This window comes from Bombina bombina, chromosome 9, assembly GCF_027579735.1.
Source record: "Bombina bombina isolate aBomBom1 chromosome 9, aBomBom1.pri, whole genome shotgun sequence".
In the NCBI taxonomy this organism is placed as follows: domain Eukaryota; kingdom Metazoa; phylum Chordata; class Amphibia; order Anura; family Bombinatoridae; genus Bombina; species Bombina bombina.
Window position 1 is genome coordinate 141,798,174 of NC_069507.1, and position 16,334 is coordinate 141,814,507.

Here is a 16,334-nt window from a genome sequence, read left to right on the forward strand (position 1 = left end):
CCCAAGAAAAGTTTCTTCTATCCAATATTTCAAAGAACCCTGTAAAGGCACAAGTCTCATATTTCAGTGTGTTTAGGATCTAGAAATGATGAGGTAATAATTTGAAGGACCAGTAAATACAGTTGATTTGCATAATCAACAAATGCATGATAAAGACAATGCAATAGCACTTAGTCCGAACTTCAAATCATGTATCACGTGACAGCCATCAGCCAATCACAAATGTATATTCTGTGAATTCTTCACATGCTGGAATGTAAATATAAAGACACATTTTGTTAATGGAAGCAAACTGGAAAGTTGTTTAAAATTGCAAGCTCTATTTGAATCGTGAAATTTAATTTTGACTTGAATGTCCCTTTTTTAAGTCACTATGCCAAAACAAGTACCAGGTTAAAGGGATACTAAACCCACATTTTTTTTCATTCATGATTCAGATAGAGCATGCAATTTTAAACAACTTTCTAATTTACTCCTATGTGTGCAGTGTCCCTATTCAAGATCTAAAAACCTTGAACAACATTTTAAGGATTCCAACTTTCAAAATGGAAACTATCTGTGCTATCCTTCCTTGTTCAACAAGGCAAATACATGTCCACCATAGATTTGAAGGATACTTGCTCTTCGTGGATAGAGATATAAAGGCATTATTATCTCAGATTTGTTTTTCTGGACAAACTTTTTCAGTAGTGGCTCTGTTTGTTCTGGCTACAGCTCCCACAATGTTCACAAAAGTTCTGGGAACCCTTTTGCCTGTATTTAGAGCTCAGGATATTTTTCTTGCTCTACACTTGGACAGTATCTTGGTTCTGGCTCCATCTTTACCTTTTTAACAATTTTTCATACCAACAATCCTTTTGTTTCTTCAACAACATGGTTGGAATATCAATCCTGGGAGTTCTCATAGACTCTACATAGACTATCTTTAAAGGGACATTAAACACTAAATACAAATTTATAGCCAAGGGTGTTACCATTTTGAAATCTACCTTTCACATAATTCCAGTGCTGATGTGTTTGCACATGTGCAGGAACGCTCCTTTAGATACTTGCAGTGTTATCTGTTTGTGATGGCAGCATTCATAATTAGAGGTCCCTTTAACAGATCAGAGGAAGCTAAAGTTACAGACAACTTGTGCAAAACTCCAGTCACTGTCCACCCCTACAATAGCTCTCTGTATGGAGGTGCTAGGTCTGATGATTGCAGCACAAGATACCATTCCATTTGCTAGTTTTCACATGAGACCTCTTCAACTTTGCATGCTGAGTCAATGGTGCAAGGATTTACATGCAACTTTCCCAAAGCATCTTTTTTGAATCCTGTAACAGGGCAATCTATCGTGGTGGATAGATCATCAGTTCATTTCTCTGGGGGCTTCTTTTCTGTCCAACTTAGACAATAAACAAAAGTGCAAGTTTCTCAGATTGGGGTGCAGTATGGAGGTCCAGGAGAGCTCTGGGGGTTCCAGGTAAGGTTACCAATAAATGTATTAGAACTACGTGCAATCTTTGGGGCTCTTCAGAACTGGCCTCTTCTGAAGGAGTAGACTTATCTGCATTTTCAATCAGACAATGTCACAGCGGTGGCATAGCAATCGTCAAGGGGGAACGCACCTTTCCCTAGCACTGAGAGGTTTCTCAATTTTTTTTTTAAATTGGGCAGAAAACCTATTTCTGCCTCATATCTGCACATTATATTCCAGACATGAACAACTGGGAAGCATTTTGTTTAAATAAGAAGCCATCAGCGCTATCTGACTCTGATGGCTTCATATGGTGGCTCTCGCCACCTTATGAAAGCCCCCCTTTTTTTTTTTCTCTCTCCCCCTCATGGTAATGAGACCCAACATCGCTGCCCAATTAATATAATTTTCTTTTTTCTTGAGGCGGTTCCAGTTTTGCACCCCCATTTGTCTGCTGCCCTTTCTGACCTTTACTACCTTTCTACTTCTCCTTGCTTGGCTATACGTAAGACTGGCTTGAGTGGGTGGGAGGGATTGAGTACTCCTGGAGTTTTTGGAAATCTTTGCCGCCTCCTAGTGGCCAGGAGTTGAATGCCAAAAGTAATGATCTTGTGGACTTTCACCACCATGAAATTAATTTACAAGGTAAGCATAGATTTTGTTTTCAAGATAGAGCATGCAGTTTTAAACAACCTTCTAATTTAATTCTATTTTTACACTTTATTTGTTGTTTTGGTTTCCTTTGTTGAAAAGCAGGAGGTAAGCTCAAGAGTATGCTTGTGTCTGCAGGAATTTTACAAGAATGGTATTACATTAGCAAGAGCACTAGATGGCAGCCATTTTTTTGCCATCTAGTTCTCTAGACATGTGCACACTAACTACCTATGTATCTCTTCAAACAAGAATACCATGAGAATTTAGCAAATTTCATAATAGAAGTATATTGGAGACTTTTTCAAACTGTGTGAATTTCTCTGAATCCCGAAAGAAAATAATTTGTTTCATGTCCTTTTAATTTAGTATCTGTTTCTTTGTCATCTATTAGAAATAATGTTTGACCTTAAAAACTTCTTTTTTTTTTTTTTTAACGCCACAACTGTCCAATTGTTATCTTGCTTTAAAAAGTTGCAAGAACGTGAATGACTAATTTCTTACAGAATTAGTTGAAATTTGTAGTTCATTTTACAAACCAGTAGGAAAACGTTTGCACTTGTTAAGTGATTACATTTTTTTTTTTTTTATAATTTAATTTTATACAAGGTTGGCTTGGTGTATGGTATAATCCTTCATTCTAATTACTTTTTTTTTTCTCTTCTTTAAATCCGACCACCACTGTAGTCGATCACATTCTGTTTTTTCTGTCACAATTCATATGAAAGAAACTACAATGGATGGGGAAGAACTTGTTAAGATTGGGAAACTGAATTTGGTAAGTTTCTTTGCATCATTAAATATTCATTTTAATGTAACCTGTTCACTAAGTGTAAATTTATATGTATTAAAGGGGCAATAACGTCAGAATTTAAATTTCCCTGCTTCAGCATGCAGTTTTAGGATAGATACTAACTTCCATTATCCGATTGTGCAGTCTTTTTTATTTGCACACTTTCTGAGGCACCAGCTACTTCTGAACATGTGAAGGAGTTCAGTGTTTATGTGTGAGTCTTTGATTAGCTGATGGCTGTCACATGATACAGGGCGCCAGCAAATTCAAGGAAATTTGTTTGAATTTTGTTTGAATTTTTAATGAGCAATAGATTTTTATTTTCTCAGTAAGTGCTGTTGCATGGTCTCTTTATTATGCATATGTTGATTATGCAATTTTACTATATTTCATGGTCCGTGTGTATATGTGTGTATGTATATAATATATATTTGTATGTGTGTGTATGTATATGTATGTATGTGTACATGTGTACAATGGTATTGTGCAAACATTTTTATTATTTAAAAAAAAAAAAAAAAATTCAATTTTTTTTGCATAATCTTAGTTGCAGTAGATCATCAGATTAAAGCAGCTGGTGCTGTGCAACTGACCACCTAATTGATAATGAGATTTGTTGACAACTTTTTTTATGATCAAACTTACCGATTAGTTGTTGCAGCACTAATATGTGTGTGTGTGTATATGTGTGTGTATGTATGTATGTATGTACGCACGAGCAGTGTATATAAATATCAATTTTATTTTTTACAAATCATGTGTAGAAACAAAGTTGAATGTTAGTGAATGTCCTAAATAGTGACATGAGTAATTTTTTATTTTGTAATAATCTACATGGGTTATTAACACGTTCTACATATGTCTGTCATCTTGTGAAATTGGGGTCTCTTGGTACTAAATTCTAGAGTGTACATACTGTAATCTCTAAATATATATATGTAAAATATTAAAGAAACAAAATCTGTTAATCATGGTTCCTAGGTTGTCTCATACCATGGGCTAAACACATTTATATATAACTAGTTGATAAGCCTGCCCAGAGGGCAGTATATGTATTACAAATGCAACCCCCCAAGGTATAAAAAATAGAAATACAGAAAAAATAAACACATTGACCAAAATAAAAAAAATTAAACCTAATCCCTATAAAAATAAGAGCCCCCCCTACTCTAATTCTAAACTACAATAGGGCATTCAGCTCTTTTGAGATTTGCCCAAAAAAAGAAACTAATGTAAACCCCCTATCCCCACCCCCTCCGAAACACTAAAGCCCCAAATAGGTACTCACGGTTTCAGAAGTCTGGCGGAGAAGGTAGTCTTCCAGGCGGGTACATCATCTTCATCCACAGCAAAGACGGAGCAGAGGTCCGGAGCAGTCTTCCCAGATGTGGCGGTCGTCGTCCTCGGTATACTGAATATTGAATGCAAGGTACTGCAATCAATTTGGGGTACCGTGCATTCCTATTGGTGTAATTTTTCAAAACAGCCAATAGGATTAGAGCTACTAAAATCCTATTGGCTGTTCAAATAAGCCAATAAGATTTCAGTAGCTCTCATCCTATTGGCCGATTTTGAAAATTTCAGCCAATAGGAATTCAAGGTACCTCAATAAATATGGGGTACCTTGAATTATTCTTCAGTGGACAATCGCTTGAAGAGGAACCTCTACGCCGAGGAGCGCCACTTCTGGGAAGACCGCTCCGGACCTCCGCGCCGCCTTTGCTGTGGATGAAGATGATGGACCCGTCTGGAAGATGACCTTCTCCGCCAGCCTTCTGAAATCGTGAGTACCTATTTGGGGCTTTAGTGTTTATAGATTATTTTTTTTTTAACTTTTTTTGGGCACTTTGAAAAAAGAGCTCAATGCCCTTTTTAAGGGCAATGCCCATACAAATGCCCTTTTCAGGGCAATGGGTAGATGAGGTTTATTAGTGTAAGTTTTTATTTTGGGGGCGTTTGGTGGTTGGGGGGTTTTACTGTTAGGGGGGCACTTGGTTTATTTTTAATGTAAAAGAGCTGTTTAACTTGGGGCAATGCCCTACTAAAAGCCCTTTTAAGGGCTATTGGTAGTTTAGCATTAGATTAGGGGGTATTTTTATTTTGGGGGGGGGGGCTTTTTTATTTTCATAAGAATAAGGTTTAATTCTTTTATTTTGGATAATGTTATTTTTTTTGTAATGTTAGCATTTGTATTTTTTGTAATTAGATTAATCTAATGTAATTTTTTTTTTTTTTTTTTATTGTAATGTAGTTTATTTTTATTGTAATTAAGGGGTTAATATAGGGGGTGTTAGGTTAGGGGGCTTAGTCATTAAATTAGTTTTTTGCGTTGTGGGGGTTGGCGGTGTAGGCGTTAATATGTAAATTAGGTTTAATGCGTTGTGGGGGTTGGCGATTTAGGGGTTAATAGATGTGTTTGGTAGTTTGCAATGTCGGGGTTTGCGGATTTAGGGGTTAATAATTTTATTTGGCAGTTGTTTTTTTTCTTAATACTTCGTTCAGGCGTTTTTTTTTTTTTTTTTTAAATACTTATTGCGTGCGGTTAGTTTTTTTTTTTTTTTCATACTATTTTTTTTGTAATGCTCAGTTTGCCTTCGCTGCACCCCGGTGGATTATTTTGGCTTCGCGTGCAGCCAATATTTTGTTGGCTGCCTTGCACTGGCAACATTCCTTTGAGGATGCGTGCGCAACTGCTGACGGCGACTGACATTACAAACACAATTATAGTATAGATGTAATACTATTTAGGATACGTTACTATTTTAACACCAACAGTAAAGAAACCCAACTTAACATTTTTGTTTTAAAATGTCATACTTTGAATTGCTTTATGAATTGCCTTTTTTATTTTATATATTGTTTTATTATTTTATCATCATAATTGGTGGTTTTATTTATTTTAAGGTGGATCTGGCAGGAAGTGAAAACATTGGTCGCTCTGGTGCAGTGGACAAAAGAGCCCGGGAAGCTGGGAATATCAACCAGTCTCTTCTGACTTTGGGCCGGGTGATTACTGCTCTTGTTGAGAGAGCACCACACATTCCATACAGAGAATCTAAACTCACAAGGATCCTGCAAGATTCTCTTGGAGGAAGAACAAAAACTTCTATAATTGCCACGGTTTCCCCTGCATCTATTAACCTGGAGGTTAGTGAATTTTATGGGGGTGGAATGAAGTTGTTGAGTATTGTGTCAAAGGGACATAAAATTAAGTTTGTAGTGTAAATAAAATCTGTATTGGCTGGTAATATATGGTTACAAACAATAGAAAGCACTTACTTTTGAAAAAGGTTCTTTGTGCCAAAAAAATTAAATGGTTTTCTTTTTTGAAGCTCTTTGACAGCACTCTAGATAATCCATTCCCTTTTTTTATATTTTATGTGAAATTTCCTACAGTACCATTATCCTGCATATTTATGCTGTTCAGGCTCTTGCAAGTAGACACATTTGTTCAATTAAATTATCAAGCATTACCTTTATAGTGTACAAAATTTTAAATGGGTCTATCCATGGGGAGTGCTGGTGCATATCCTTAACTCAGAATTATAACTGAGCCAAAATAGAAAAATGGCTTAAAGGGACACTACACTATATTTTTCTTTTTAAAGACACGAGTCCACGGATCATCTTCTTTACTTATGGGATATTCACCTCCTGGTCAGCAGGAGGAGGCAAAGAGCACCACAGCAGAGCTGTTAAATAGCTCCTCCCTTCCCTCCCACTCCAGTCATTCTCTTTGCCTACGTTAGTGATGGGAAGAGGTAAAGTGAGGTGTTAGATTAGATTCTTATATCAAGAGTTTTTTTTTATTTTTAAAGTAGTACAAGATTGTGCTGCTTTGTTCTAGGGTGTAGCCGTAGTCCAGATCAGACTCTTCAGTAGAGCTTTTGGTGGCTTTAAAGCGATGGGAACTGGTGGGACATAAATTCTCACTGCGCCTCCCATATATTTATGCTGCCCTAATCCTGATAGCCTAAGCAATTGTTAACTCAGGCTTCGTCATCTTCCACAGGGCTATGAGAGGGAGAGGACCTCTTAAACCTGCTGGACTGTCTTGCTGTCGGACAGCATTAAGGTAAGTTCTGACTTTTCTTTTTATTCTGGAGAGAAACAAACAGAAAGAAAAAGACAGAGAAAAGTGGGCACTTTAAATTAATTCACATAAGGCTCAGTAGCATGGGTTGCTTTATGTTGGGACATTAACTCTTTGTTAGAGTTTTATTGGAGACAGCACAAGTACAGGAGCACTGGGGCTGGGAGATAAGCTGTATATTTGTTAAGGTGGTTGTTTGTTACGGCTTGTTTTTTCTATGTAGCCGGTTGAGGTATGTTTAGTGACGCCCACGATGGGCGGGGCTACTGTTTTTGCGTGTGTCTCTGACCTGCTCAACACTCAGCCTTGTCTTGTGCATAGAGGACCGACTGAGCTACGTCGCACTTGAACCGCTTGGTTTTTGCAAAAATTAAGCAAGCGGTTGGTGCACTATACAGCCCTTTGTATCCGGATCTCTTCAGAATAGCAGGGAGTTCGGTTGTCAGGTAGGCGCCTCAGCAGAGCTACTGAGGTGTAAGGTGGGGGGGTCTGAACTTTATTCATTTTCCTGTAAATACTTTTCAGTATTTCTTTCTACTTGTTAACAGTAAAATAGTGGACGTTTTTAAAATTTAAAGCTACAGTAGCGTTTATTTTATAAAGATACTTAGAAGTTTGATTTGGGAGACGTTGTTTTTTTTTTTTCTTCTTCCTGCAAGTAAGAAAGTTTCTTTTTAAAGTGACAGTAACGTTTTTTTTGTTAATTTTTTTTTGTGTGAAAGGTTTTTTTTATTTTTTATTTCACTGTCATTTTATTGTAATCGGTATGGACATTTTAGCCGTGGAAAATGTTACGTGCTCCATGTGTTTGGATGCCAATGTGGAACCACCAATTCCTTTTTGTCCCTCGTATTGAGAGGGCTTTAAGTTATAGAGAAAAAAAATTTCATGATCAAGATTTTTCTAAAGAGGATGCTTCTTAGGAGTCTACTGACAAGAATCAGAGTATGCCGCAGCTTTCTCCCCAAGTGTCTCAAACTTTAATGCCCGCTCAAGCAGTGCCCTGTACTTCTACTCTAGCTCCTGCTGGAGTTACTTTAAAAGACATAGCTGCGCTTATGTCTTCCACAATTTCTGATGCGTAGTCTGCTTTTACTATGCTACAAGGCAAACGTAAGAAGAAAGACAACCATGTGGTCAGTGAGGTTTCTGATGCCATGGTGGCAATCTCGGATGTACCCTCCCAGGGAACTGAGATGGAGGGTATAGAGGTTCTATCAGAAGGCGAAATTTCAGATTCAGGTTCATTGCCTTTGACTGATTAAGAGGTTGTATCTTTCAGGTTTAAACTAGAAAACCTCCGCCTGTTACTCAGGGAGGTTTTGGTTACTTTAGTTTAGACGAATGTGATTCCACAGTAGTGGTCGCTCCTGCAAAGTTGAGTAAATTGGACAGATATTTCGAAGTTCCTTCTTACTCAGATGTTTTCCCGGTGCCTAAGTGAGCTTCGGAGAGTGTTTCTAAGGAATGGGAGAGACCAGGTATTCCCTTCTCTCCTTCTCCTATTTTCAAAAAGATGTTTCCTATAGCTGACGCTGTCAGGGAAGCTTGGCAAACAGTTCCTAAGGTGGAAGGGGCTATTTCCACCTTAGCCAAGCGAACTACTATTCCCATTGAGGATAGTTGTGCATTTAAAGACCCCATGGACAAGAAGTTGGAGTGTCTACTTAAGAAGATTTATGTTCACCAAGGTCTGCTATTGCAGCCAGCTGTGTGCATTGCTACTGTCACTAGTGCGGCAGCTTATTGGTTTGAAGCTCTGTCTGAGTCTTTCAAGTCTGAGACTTCCTTAGAGGAGATCCAAGATAGGATTAAAGCTCTGAAGTTAGCTAATGCTTTTATTACGGATGCTTCCCTGCAAATTACTAAATTGACAGCCAAGAGTTCGGGGTTCTCCATCCTAGCCTGCAGATCCTTATGGTTAAAGCCTTGGTCTGCGGACGTGTCATTTAAGTCTAAGCTTCTAGAGATTCCTTACAAGGGGAAGACCTTGTTTGGACCTGGCCTGACGGAAATTATCTCTGATATCACGGGGGGTAAGGGTCATCTCCTTCTTCAGGATAAGAGAAACAAGCAAAAAGGACGAAAGAGTAATTTCCGTTCCTTTCAAAATTTCAAGGGAAATTCTTTCTCTTCCTCCTCTAAACCAGAACAATCTAAGCCTACTTGGAGACCCAACCAGTCTTGGAACAAGGGTAAATGATCCAAAAAGCCTGCTGTGTAATCCAAGACAGCATGAAGGGCATGCCCCCGATCCGGGACCGGATCTGGTAGGGGGCAGATTGTCTTTCTTCGTTCAGGCTTGCATTCCAGACGTTCAGGATCCCTGGGCTATAGAAATAGTGTCTCAGGGATACAAACTGGAATTCAAAAATTTTCCTCCCCCGAGGAAGATTTCTTCTTTCAAGATTATCTGCAAACCAGATAATAAAAAAAAAGGCGTCCTTACATTGTGTAAGAGACCTCTCTTCCCTGGGCGTGATTATTCCCGTTCCATTACAGGGGCAGGGTTTTTATTCAAATCTGTTTGTAGTTCCCAAAAAGGAGGGAACCTTCAGAGCTATCTTAGACCTCAAGAGTCTAAACAAGTTTCTCAGAGTTCCATCATTCAAGATGGAAACTATTTGTACCATTTTTCCTTTGATCCAGGAGGTTCAATTTATGACAGTGGATTTAAAGGATGCATATCTTCACGTTCCGATCCACAGAGATCACAGGTTCCTGAGGTTTGCCTTTCTGGACAAACACTTTCAGTTTGTGGCTCTTCCTTTCGGTTTGGCCACAGATCCCAGAATTTTCACAAAGGTTCTGGGGTCTCTGCTGGCGGTTGTAAGACGGAGGGGCATTGCATTGGCACCTTATCTGGACGATATTCTAATCCAGGCGCCATCTTGTCAAGAAGCAAGATCTCATACTGACGTTGTACTATCCTTCCTGAGAACTCGCGGGTGGAAGGTAAATCTGTAAAAGAGTTCCTTAATCCCGAAGACAAGGGTGACTTTCTTGGGAACTCTAATAGATTCTATATCTATGTGGATTTTTCTGACAGAGGTCAGGAAATCAAAGATTCTATATACCTGTCAAACCCTTCAGTCCACTCCTCGGCCGTCAGTGGCTCAGTGCATGGAAGTAATCGGACTGATGGTGGCAGCAATGGACATCATCCTGTTTGCTCGGTTCCACCTCAGGCCTCTGCAGTTAAACATGCTCAGGCAGTGGAATGGAGATTATGCAGACTTGTCTCCTCGAATATCTCTGGAACAGGAAACGAGGGACTCTCTTCTATGGTGGTTGTCTCTGGATCATCTATCCCAGGGAACCTGCTTTCGGAGACTCCTGGGTGATTTTGACAACAGATGCCAGCCTTCTAGGGTGGGGAGCTGTCTGGGTTTCCCTAAAGTCTCTGATTATGGACTCAGATGGAGTCTGTTCTTCCTATAAACATTCTGGAACTAAGAGCGATCTTCAGTGCTCTTCTAGCCTGACCTCAGTTTGCTTCGGCTCATTTTATCAGATTCCAGTCGGACAACATAACGTCAGTGGTCTACATCAATCATCAGGGAGGAACGAGGAGTTCCTTAGTGATGACCAAGGTAGCCAAGATAATCCGGTGGGTGGAGGCCCATTCTTGCCATCTGTCAGCGATACACATTCCAGGAGTGGACAACTTGGAGGTGGACTTTCTGAGCAGACAGACTTTTCATCTGGGAGAGTGGGAACTCCATCCAGAAGTGTTCTCCAACCTGATTCTCAAATGGGGTCGGCCGGAGTTGTATCTCATGGCATCTCGTCAGAATGCCAAGCTCCCGAGATACGGGTCGAGGTCCAGGGATCCCCAGGGGGAACTAATAGATGCTCTGGCGGTTCCTTTGTCCTTCAATCTTGCATACCTAGTTTATTTTATTTTTTATGTTATTGCATATTGTGTATTTTATTTAATTATATCTTAACCTCACTGGATTAAGTAGCTAGCATTTTTATATCCATTTGCACTCACTCACTACTTGATTGTATCTATACAATTATTTTGCTACCCCCCTTTTTTTGCACTGCAGTGCATTTTTCTATTTTTTGGAACACTATTTTTGTAACACTAATTTTGAACACTATTGTTTGTATTATTGTTTATTAGTTTTTTGCTTGATGCACTTGCTACAGTTGCACTTAGGCTAATTCTGTTTTATCAGTATACACTCTTATTCTGGTGTACCACTCACACTGATCACCTGTTATTACCTCTGTTTTTATTGTAATTATCAGCTTTGGCCCTTTGAGCCGCTTCTGTAAGATATTCCTGTATTTGTAATTTTATTTATATGTGCTTTTTACATTTTTTATATATAGTCTTTTATTACTGATGCTTTTTAACATGGTTCATTAAATAATCTTCTTTTATCTCTCTGTGAGTATATTTATCCCTTGGCCTCTTGTTGGCGCTGTATTCACTTCTTACTACTTTTGCATACCTAGTCCCTCCGTTTGTGTTTCTTCCACGGGTCATTGCTCGAATCAAACAGGAGAAGGCATCGGTGATCCTCATTGCCCCTGCTTGGCCTCGCAGGATTTGGTATGCAGATCTGGTGGACATGTCATCTCTGCCACCTTGGAGACTTCTATTGAGGGAGGACCTTCTAATTCAAGGACCCTTCCTTCACCCAAATCTAGTTTCTCTGAAGCTGACTGCTTGGAGATTGAAGCTTAATCTTATCCAAGCAGGGTTTTTCTGATTCGGTCATAGACCATGATTCAGGCTCGTAAGCCTGTATCTAGAAAGATTTACCATAAGATATGGCGTATATAGCTGTATTGGTGCAAATCCAAGGGCTACTCATGGAGTAGAGTTAGGATTCCCAGAATTTTATCTTTTATCCAAGAAGGTTTGGAGAAGGGTTTATCGACAAGTTCCCTAAAGGGTCAGATCTCTGCCTTATCTATTTTGCTACATAAATGTCTGGCAGTTGTCCCAGATGTACAATCTTTTTGTCAGGCCTTGGTTAGGATCAGGCCTGTGTTCAAACCAGTTACTCCTCCATGGAGTTTGAATTTAGTTCTCAAGGTTCTTCAAGGGGCTCAGTTTGAGCCTATACATTCCTTAGATATTAAGTTATCTTGGAAAGTTTTATTTCTTGTTGCTATTTCTTCAGCTCGTAGAGTGTCTGAGCTCTCGGTGTTGCAATACACTTCGCCTTATCTTATTTTTCATTCAGATAAGGTAGTTTTACGTACTAAATTAGGTTTTCTTCCTAAGGTTGTTTCAATAGGAACATTAATCAGGAGATTGTTGTTCCTTCCTTGTATCCTAATCCTTCTCAGAAGGAACGTCTTCTGCACAATTTGGACGTAGTTTGTGCTTTGAAATTTTATTTACAAGTGACTAAGGACTTTCGTCAGTCTACTTTGTTTGTAATTTTTTCTGGAAAACGTAAGGGTCAGAAAGCTATGGCTACCTCTTTCTTTTTGGCTGAAGAGTATCATCCGTTTTGCATATGAGACTGCTGGACAGCAGCCTCCCGACAGGGTTACGGCTCATTCCACTAGGGCTGTTGCTTCCTCATGGGCATTCAAAAATGAAGCTTCTGTAGAACAGATTTGCACGGCTGCAATTTGATCCTCTCTTCACACTTTTTCTGAATTTTATAAATTTGATACCTTTGCCTAGGCTGAGGCTGCTTTTGGGAGAAAGGTTCTTCAAGCAGTGGTGCCTTCCGTTTAGGTTCCCTGTCTTGTCCCTCCCGTATCATCTGTGTCCTCTAGCTTGGGTATTGTATCCCATAAGTAATGAAGATGATCCGTGGACTCATCATGTCTTTAAAAATAAACAAATTTATCAGGGAAGCATACATTTTCTTTTCTGACACGATGAGTCCACGGCCCGCCCTGTTCTTTTAAGGCAGGTTGTTATTTTTTGTAAACTTCAGACACCTCTGCACCTTGGCTTTTCCTTTCTCTTCCTAACTTCGGTCGAATGACTGGAGTGGGAGGGAAGGGAGGAGCTGTGGTGCTCTTTGCCGCCTCCTGCTCACCAGGAGGTGAATATCCCATAAGTAATGAAGATGATCTGTGGACTCAGTGTCTAAAAAGAAACAAATTTATCAGGTAAGCATACATTTTCTTTTCTTTGCATAAATGTTTTGTAGATTAGCCATTTTATATATCCGATCTAGGAGTGTTTTTGTAACAGAGTATAGGTTTGCTTATTAAAAATAACGTGCTGATTTTCCTAACCAAGCCCCAAGGTATCCGAGGTAGACCAAAGTCTACAAACTCCTGCTTGCTAATGTTTGTTATGGACCTTTTCATATGCAGGGAAGGGGGAGGGTCTGCCCTTCCTGCTTTCTCGGCCCCTTTCAGTGGGTGTCCAGCTTAACCTTTTCAACCGTGCTAAACTGGGAGTTTGTAACAGTTTTTTTTTTTTTTTTTAAAAGGTTTCATACTGGATTTTTAGATCAGTATCTTGCATATTCTTCTCTATAGTAGTGTCTATTACATGCAGTTATGACTATTGGTGTATGCTGTCTGTTTGAGGAAATACAAATTGGCAATACAAACGCATGTGATATCTCAACTAAAGGAATGAAATTGTTCAAAAGTAACCAGTTTATAAAAAAAAATGCCATCAAATTTTAAAAAGTTGTGGTCTCCTTTAGTTGAAAACAGGTAAAAAAAATGTGTTTGTTTTTTTAGCAAAGTGCTTAAGTATCAAGTGAAGAAACTGAATACTTTTCTTCACTATACATTTAACCAAACATTTTTCAATGCAGCCCCCTGAATATGTAATCTTTTATAATAAATGTAAGCCAAACGTACATTAAAGAAAAACACAATTTATGCTTACCTAATAAATTTCTTTCTTTCCGGGCATGGAGAGTCCACTACGTCATTCCAGTTACTAGTGGGATATTCAACTCCTGGCCAGCCGGAGGAGGCAAAGAGCACCCCAGCAAAACTGTTAAGCGTAACTTCCCTTACCCATAATCCCCTGTCATTCAACCGAAGGAAAATGAAGAAACACAAGGGTACAGAGACAGAGGTGCCTGAGGTTTACTCAAAAGAAACAAAAAACCTGCCGAATTTTAATTAAGAGGGCGGGGTCGTGGACTTCATGCCCGGAAAGAAATGTATCAGGTTAGCATGAATTTTGTTTTCTTTCCTTTTGCATGGAGAGTCCACGACTTCATTCCAATTACTAGTGAGAACCAATACCCAAGCTAGAGTACACAAAATGAAAAGGGAGGGAGAACAAGGCAGGATGACCTAAACCGAAGGCACCACCGCTTTGAAGAACCTTTCTCCCAAAAGAGGCCTCAGCCGAGGCAAAAGTATCAAATTTGTAGAATTTGGGAAAAGTATGCAGAGAGGACCATGTTGCCGCCTTGCAAATCTGTTCCACAGAAGCTTCATTTTTTAAAGCCCAAGATGAGGAGACAGCCCTAGTGGAATGAGCCGTAATTCTCTCAGGAGGCTGCTATCCAGCTTTCTCATAAGCAAAACGAATTATACTTTTAACCAGAGGGAAAGAGTAGAAGCAGTGGCCTTCTGACCCTTACGCTTTCCATAAAAAAACAACAAACAAGGCAGAAGATTGCCGAAAGTCTTTAGTAGCTTGTAGGTAAAAAAATTTAGAGCACGCACAACATGCAAGTTATGCAAAAGACATTCCTTTAGAAAAGGAGGATTAGGACAAAAAGAGAGAACAACAATTTCCTGATTAATGTTACAATCCAACCCCACCTTAGGGAGAAACTCCAATTTAGTACGAAGGACTGCATTATCTGCATGAAAGATAAAGTACGGGGAATCGCACTGCAGAGCTGAAAGCTCAAACTCTGCGAGCGGAAGAAATAGCGAGTAGAAACAAAACCTTCCAAGACAACATGCATCGGCTCAAATGAAACCTGCTGCAAAACTTTAAGAACTAGGTTAAGGCTCCAAGGAGGAGCACCAGGTTTAAACATATGCCTGATTCTGACCAGGGCCTGAACAAAAGCTTGAATATCTGGTTAATCTACCAGACTTTTGTGCAGAAATCTGACCCTTCTACTGACTATCAAACCTTTCTCCAGGCCATCCTGAAGAAAAGATTAAAATTTGGGGAATCCTCACCCGGTGCCAGGAGAAACCCTTAGATTTGCACAAAAAAATTATTTCTGGCATACTTTATGGTAAATCCTGCAAGTAACAGGTTTACGAGCCTGAAGCATAGTATCAGTGACAGCTTCTGAAAAACCACGTCTAGACCAGACTAGGCGTTCAATCTCCAAGCAGTCAGCTTCAGAGAATCTAGATTTGGATGGAGGAATGGACCCTGAATTAGAAGGTCCTTCCTCAGAAGTAACCTCCAAGGTGGAAGAGATGACATGCGAACCAGATCCTGCAAGGCCAGGCAGGAGCTATTAGAATCACATAAGCTGTTTGGAAGGAAAGCAAACGGAGGAAACGTGTATGCTAGACCGAAATTCCAACTAACTGCCAGAGCATATATCAGAGTGGCCTGAGGATCTCATGATCTTGATCCGTACTTTGGAAGCTTGGCCTTTTGACAAGACGCCATCAGATCCAACTCCAGGACCCCTTACCTGAGGGTTATCTGAGAAAACCGTTCCGGATGGAGAGCCCACTCCTTCGGGATATGTCTGTCTGCTCAGAAAATCCGACTCCCAATCCGACTCCTGGAATGTGGATGGCGGATAGGAGACAATCGTGAGCTTCTGCCCACTGCAGAATGCGAGTCACCTCCTTCATGGCCAAGGAACTCAAGAGTCCCTCCTTGGTGGTTGATATAAGCCATTGAGGCGATATTGTCCGACTTGAATCTGATAAACTGGACTAAAGATAATTAAGGCCAAGCTGTCAAGGCATTGAAGATCGCTCTCAACTCCAAGAAATTTATGGGAAGAGAAGACTCTTCCCAAGAACACAAGCTCTGAGCTTTTAGAGAACCCCAAACAGCTCCCCAGCCTAACAGGCTGGTGTCCGTTGTCACAATCACCCAGGAAGATCTCAGGAAGCAAGTCCCCCGAGACAGATGTTCCTGTGAAATCCACTACGAGAGAGTCTCTTGTTAGGGGGTCCAGATCTATCCTCTGCAAGAGATCTGAATGGTCTCTGTTCCACTGACTGAGCATGCTTAGCTGCAGAGGTAATGATGTCCATGGAAGCGACCATCAAACCAATTACCTCCATGCATTGAGCCACTGATAGACGAATAGCAGACTGGAAAAACTGGAGTGTCTGGAGAAAAAAGGCATGAATTAAAGTTTTCATGGACAGGGAATCCGATTCCCTTTCCATCTGTGGGTATGTAGAAGACATCTCTGTTTGAGATTTTGCTAGA

At 39.9% G+C, this 16,334-nt stretch overlaps 1 protein-coding gene across 1 annotated transcript in view; it reads left to right on the top strand.

Moving 5' to 3' along the window:
• The window catches only part of KIF11 (kinesin family member 11), a 193,272-nt gene that overhangs the window by 49,161 nt on the left and 127,777 nt on the right, over positions 1 to 16,334 (top strand). Inside the window, exons 8-9 of the mRNA XM_053692415.1 lie at positions 2,802 to 2,892; positions 5,812 to 6,054. Of these exons, the coding sequence (XP_053548390.1) occupies positions 2,802 to 2,892; positions 5,812 to 6,054 (334 nt within the window). The remainder of the gene's footprint in view (positions 1 to 2,801; positions 2,893 to 5,811; positions 6,055 to 16,334) is intronic.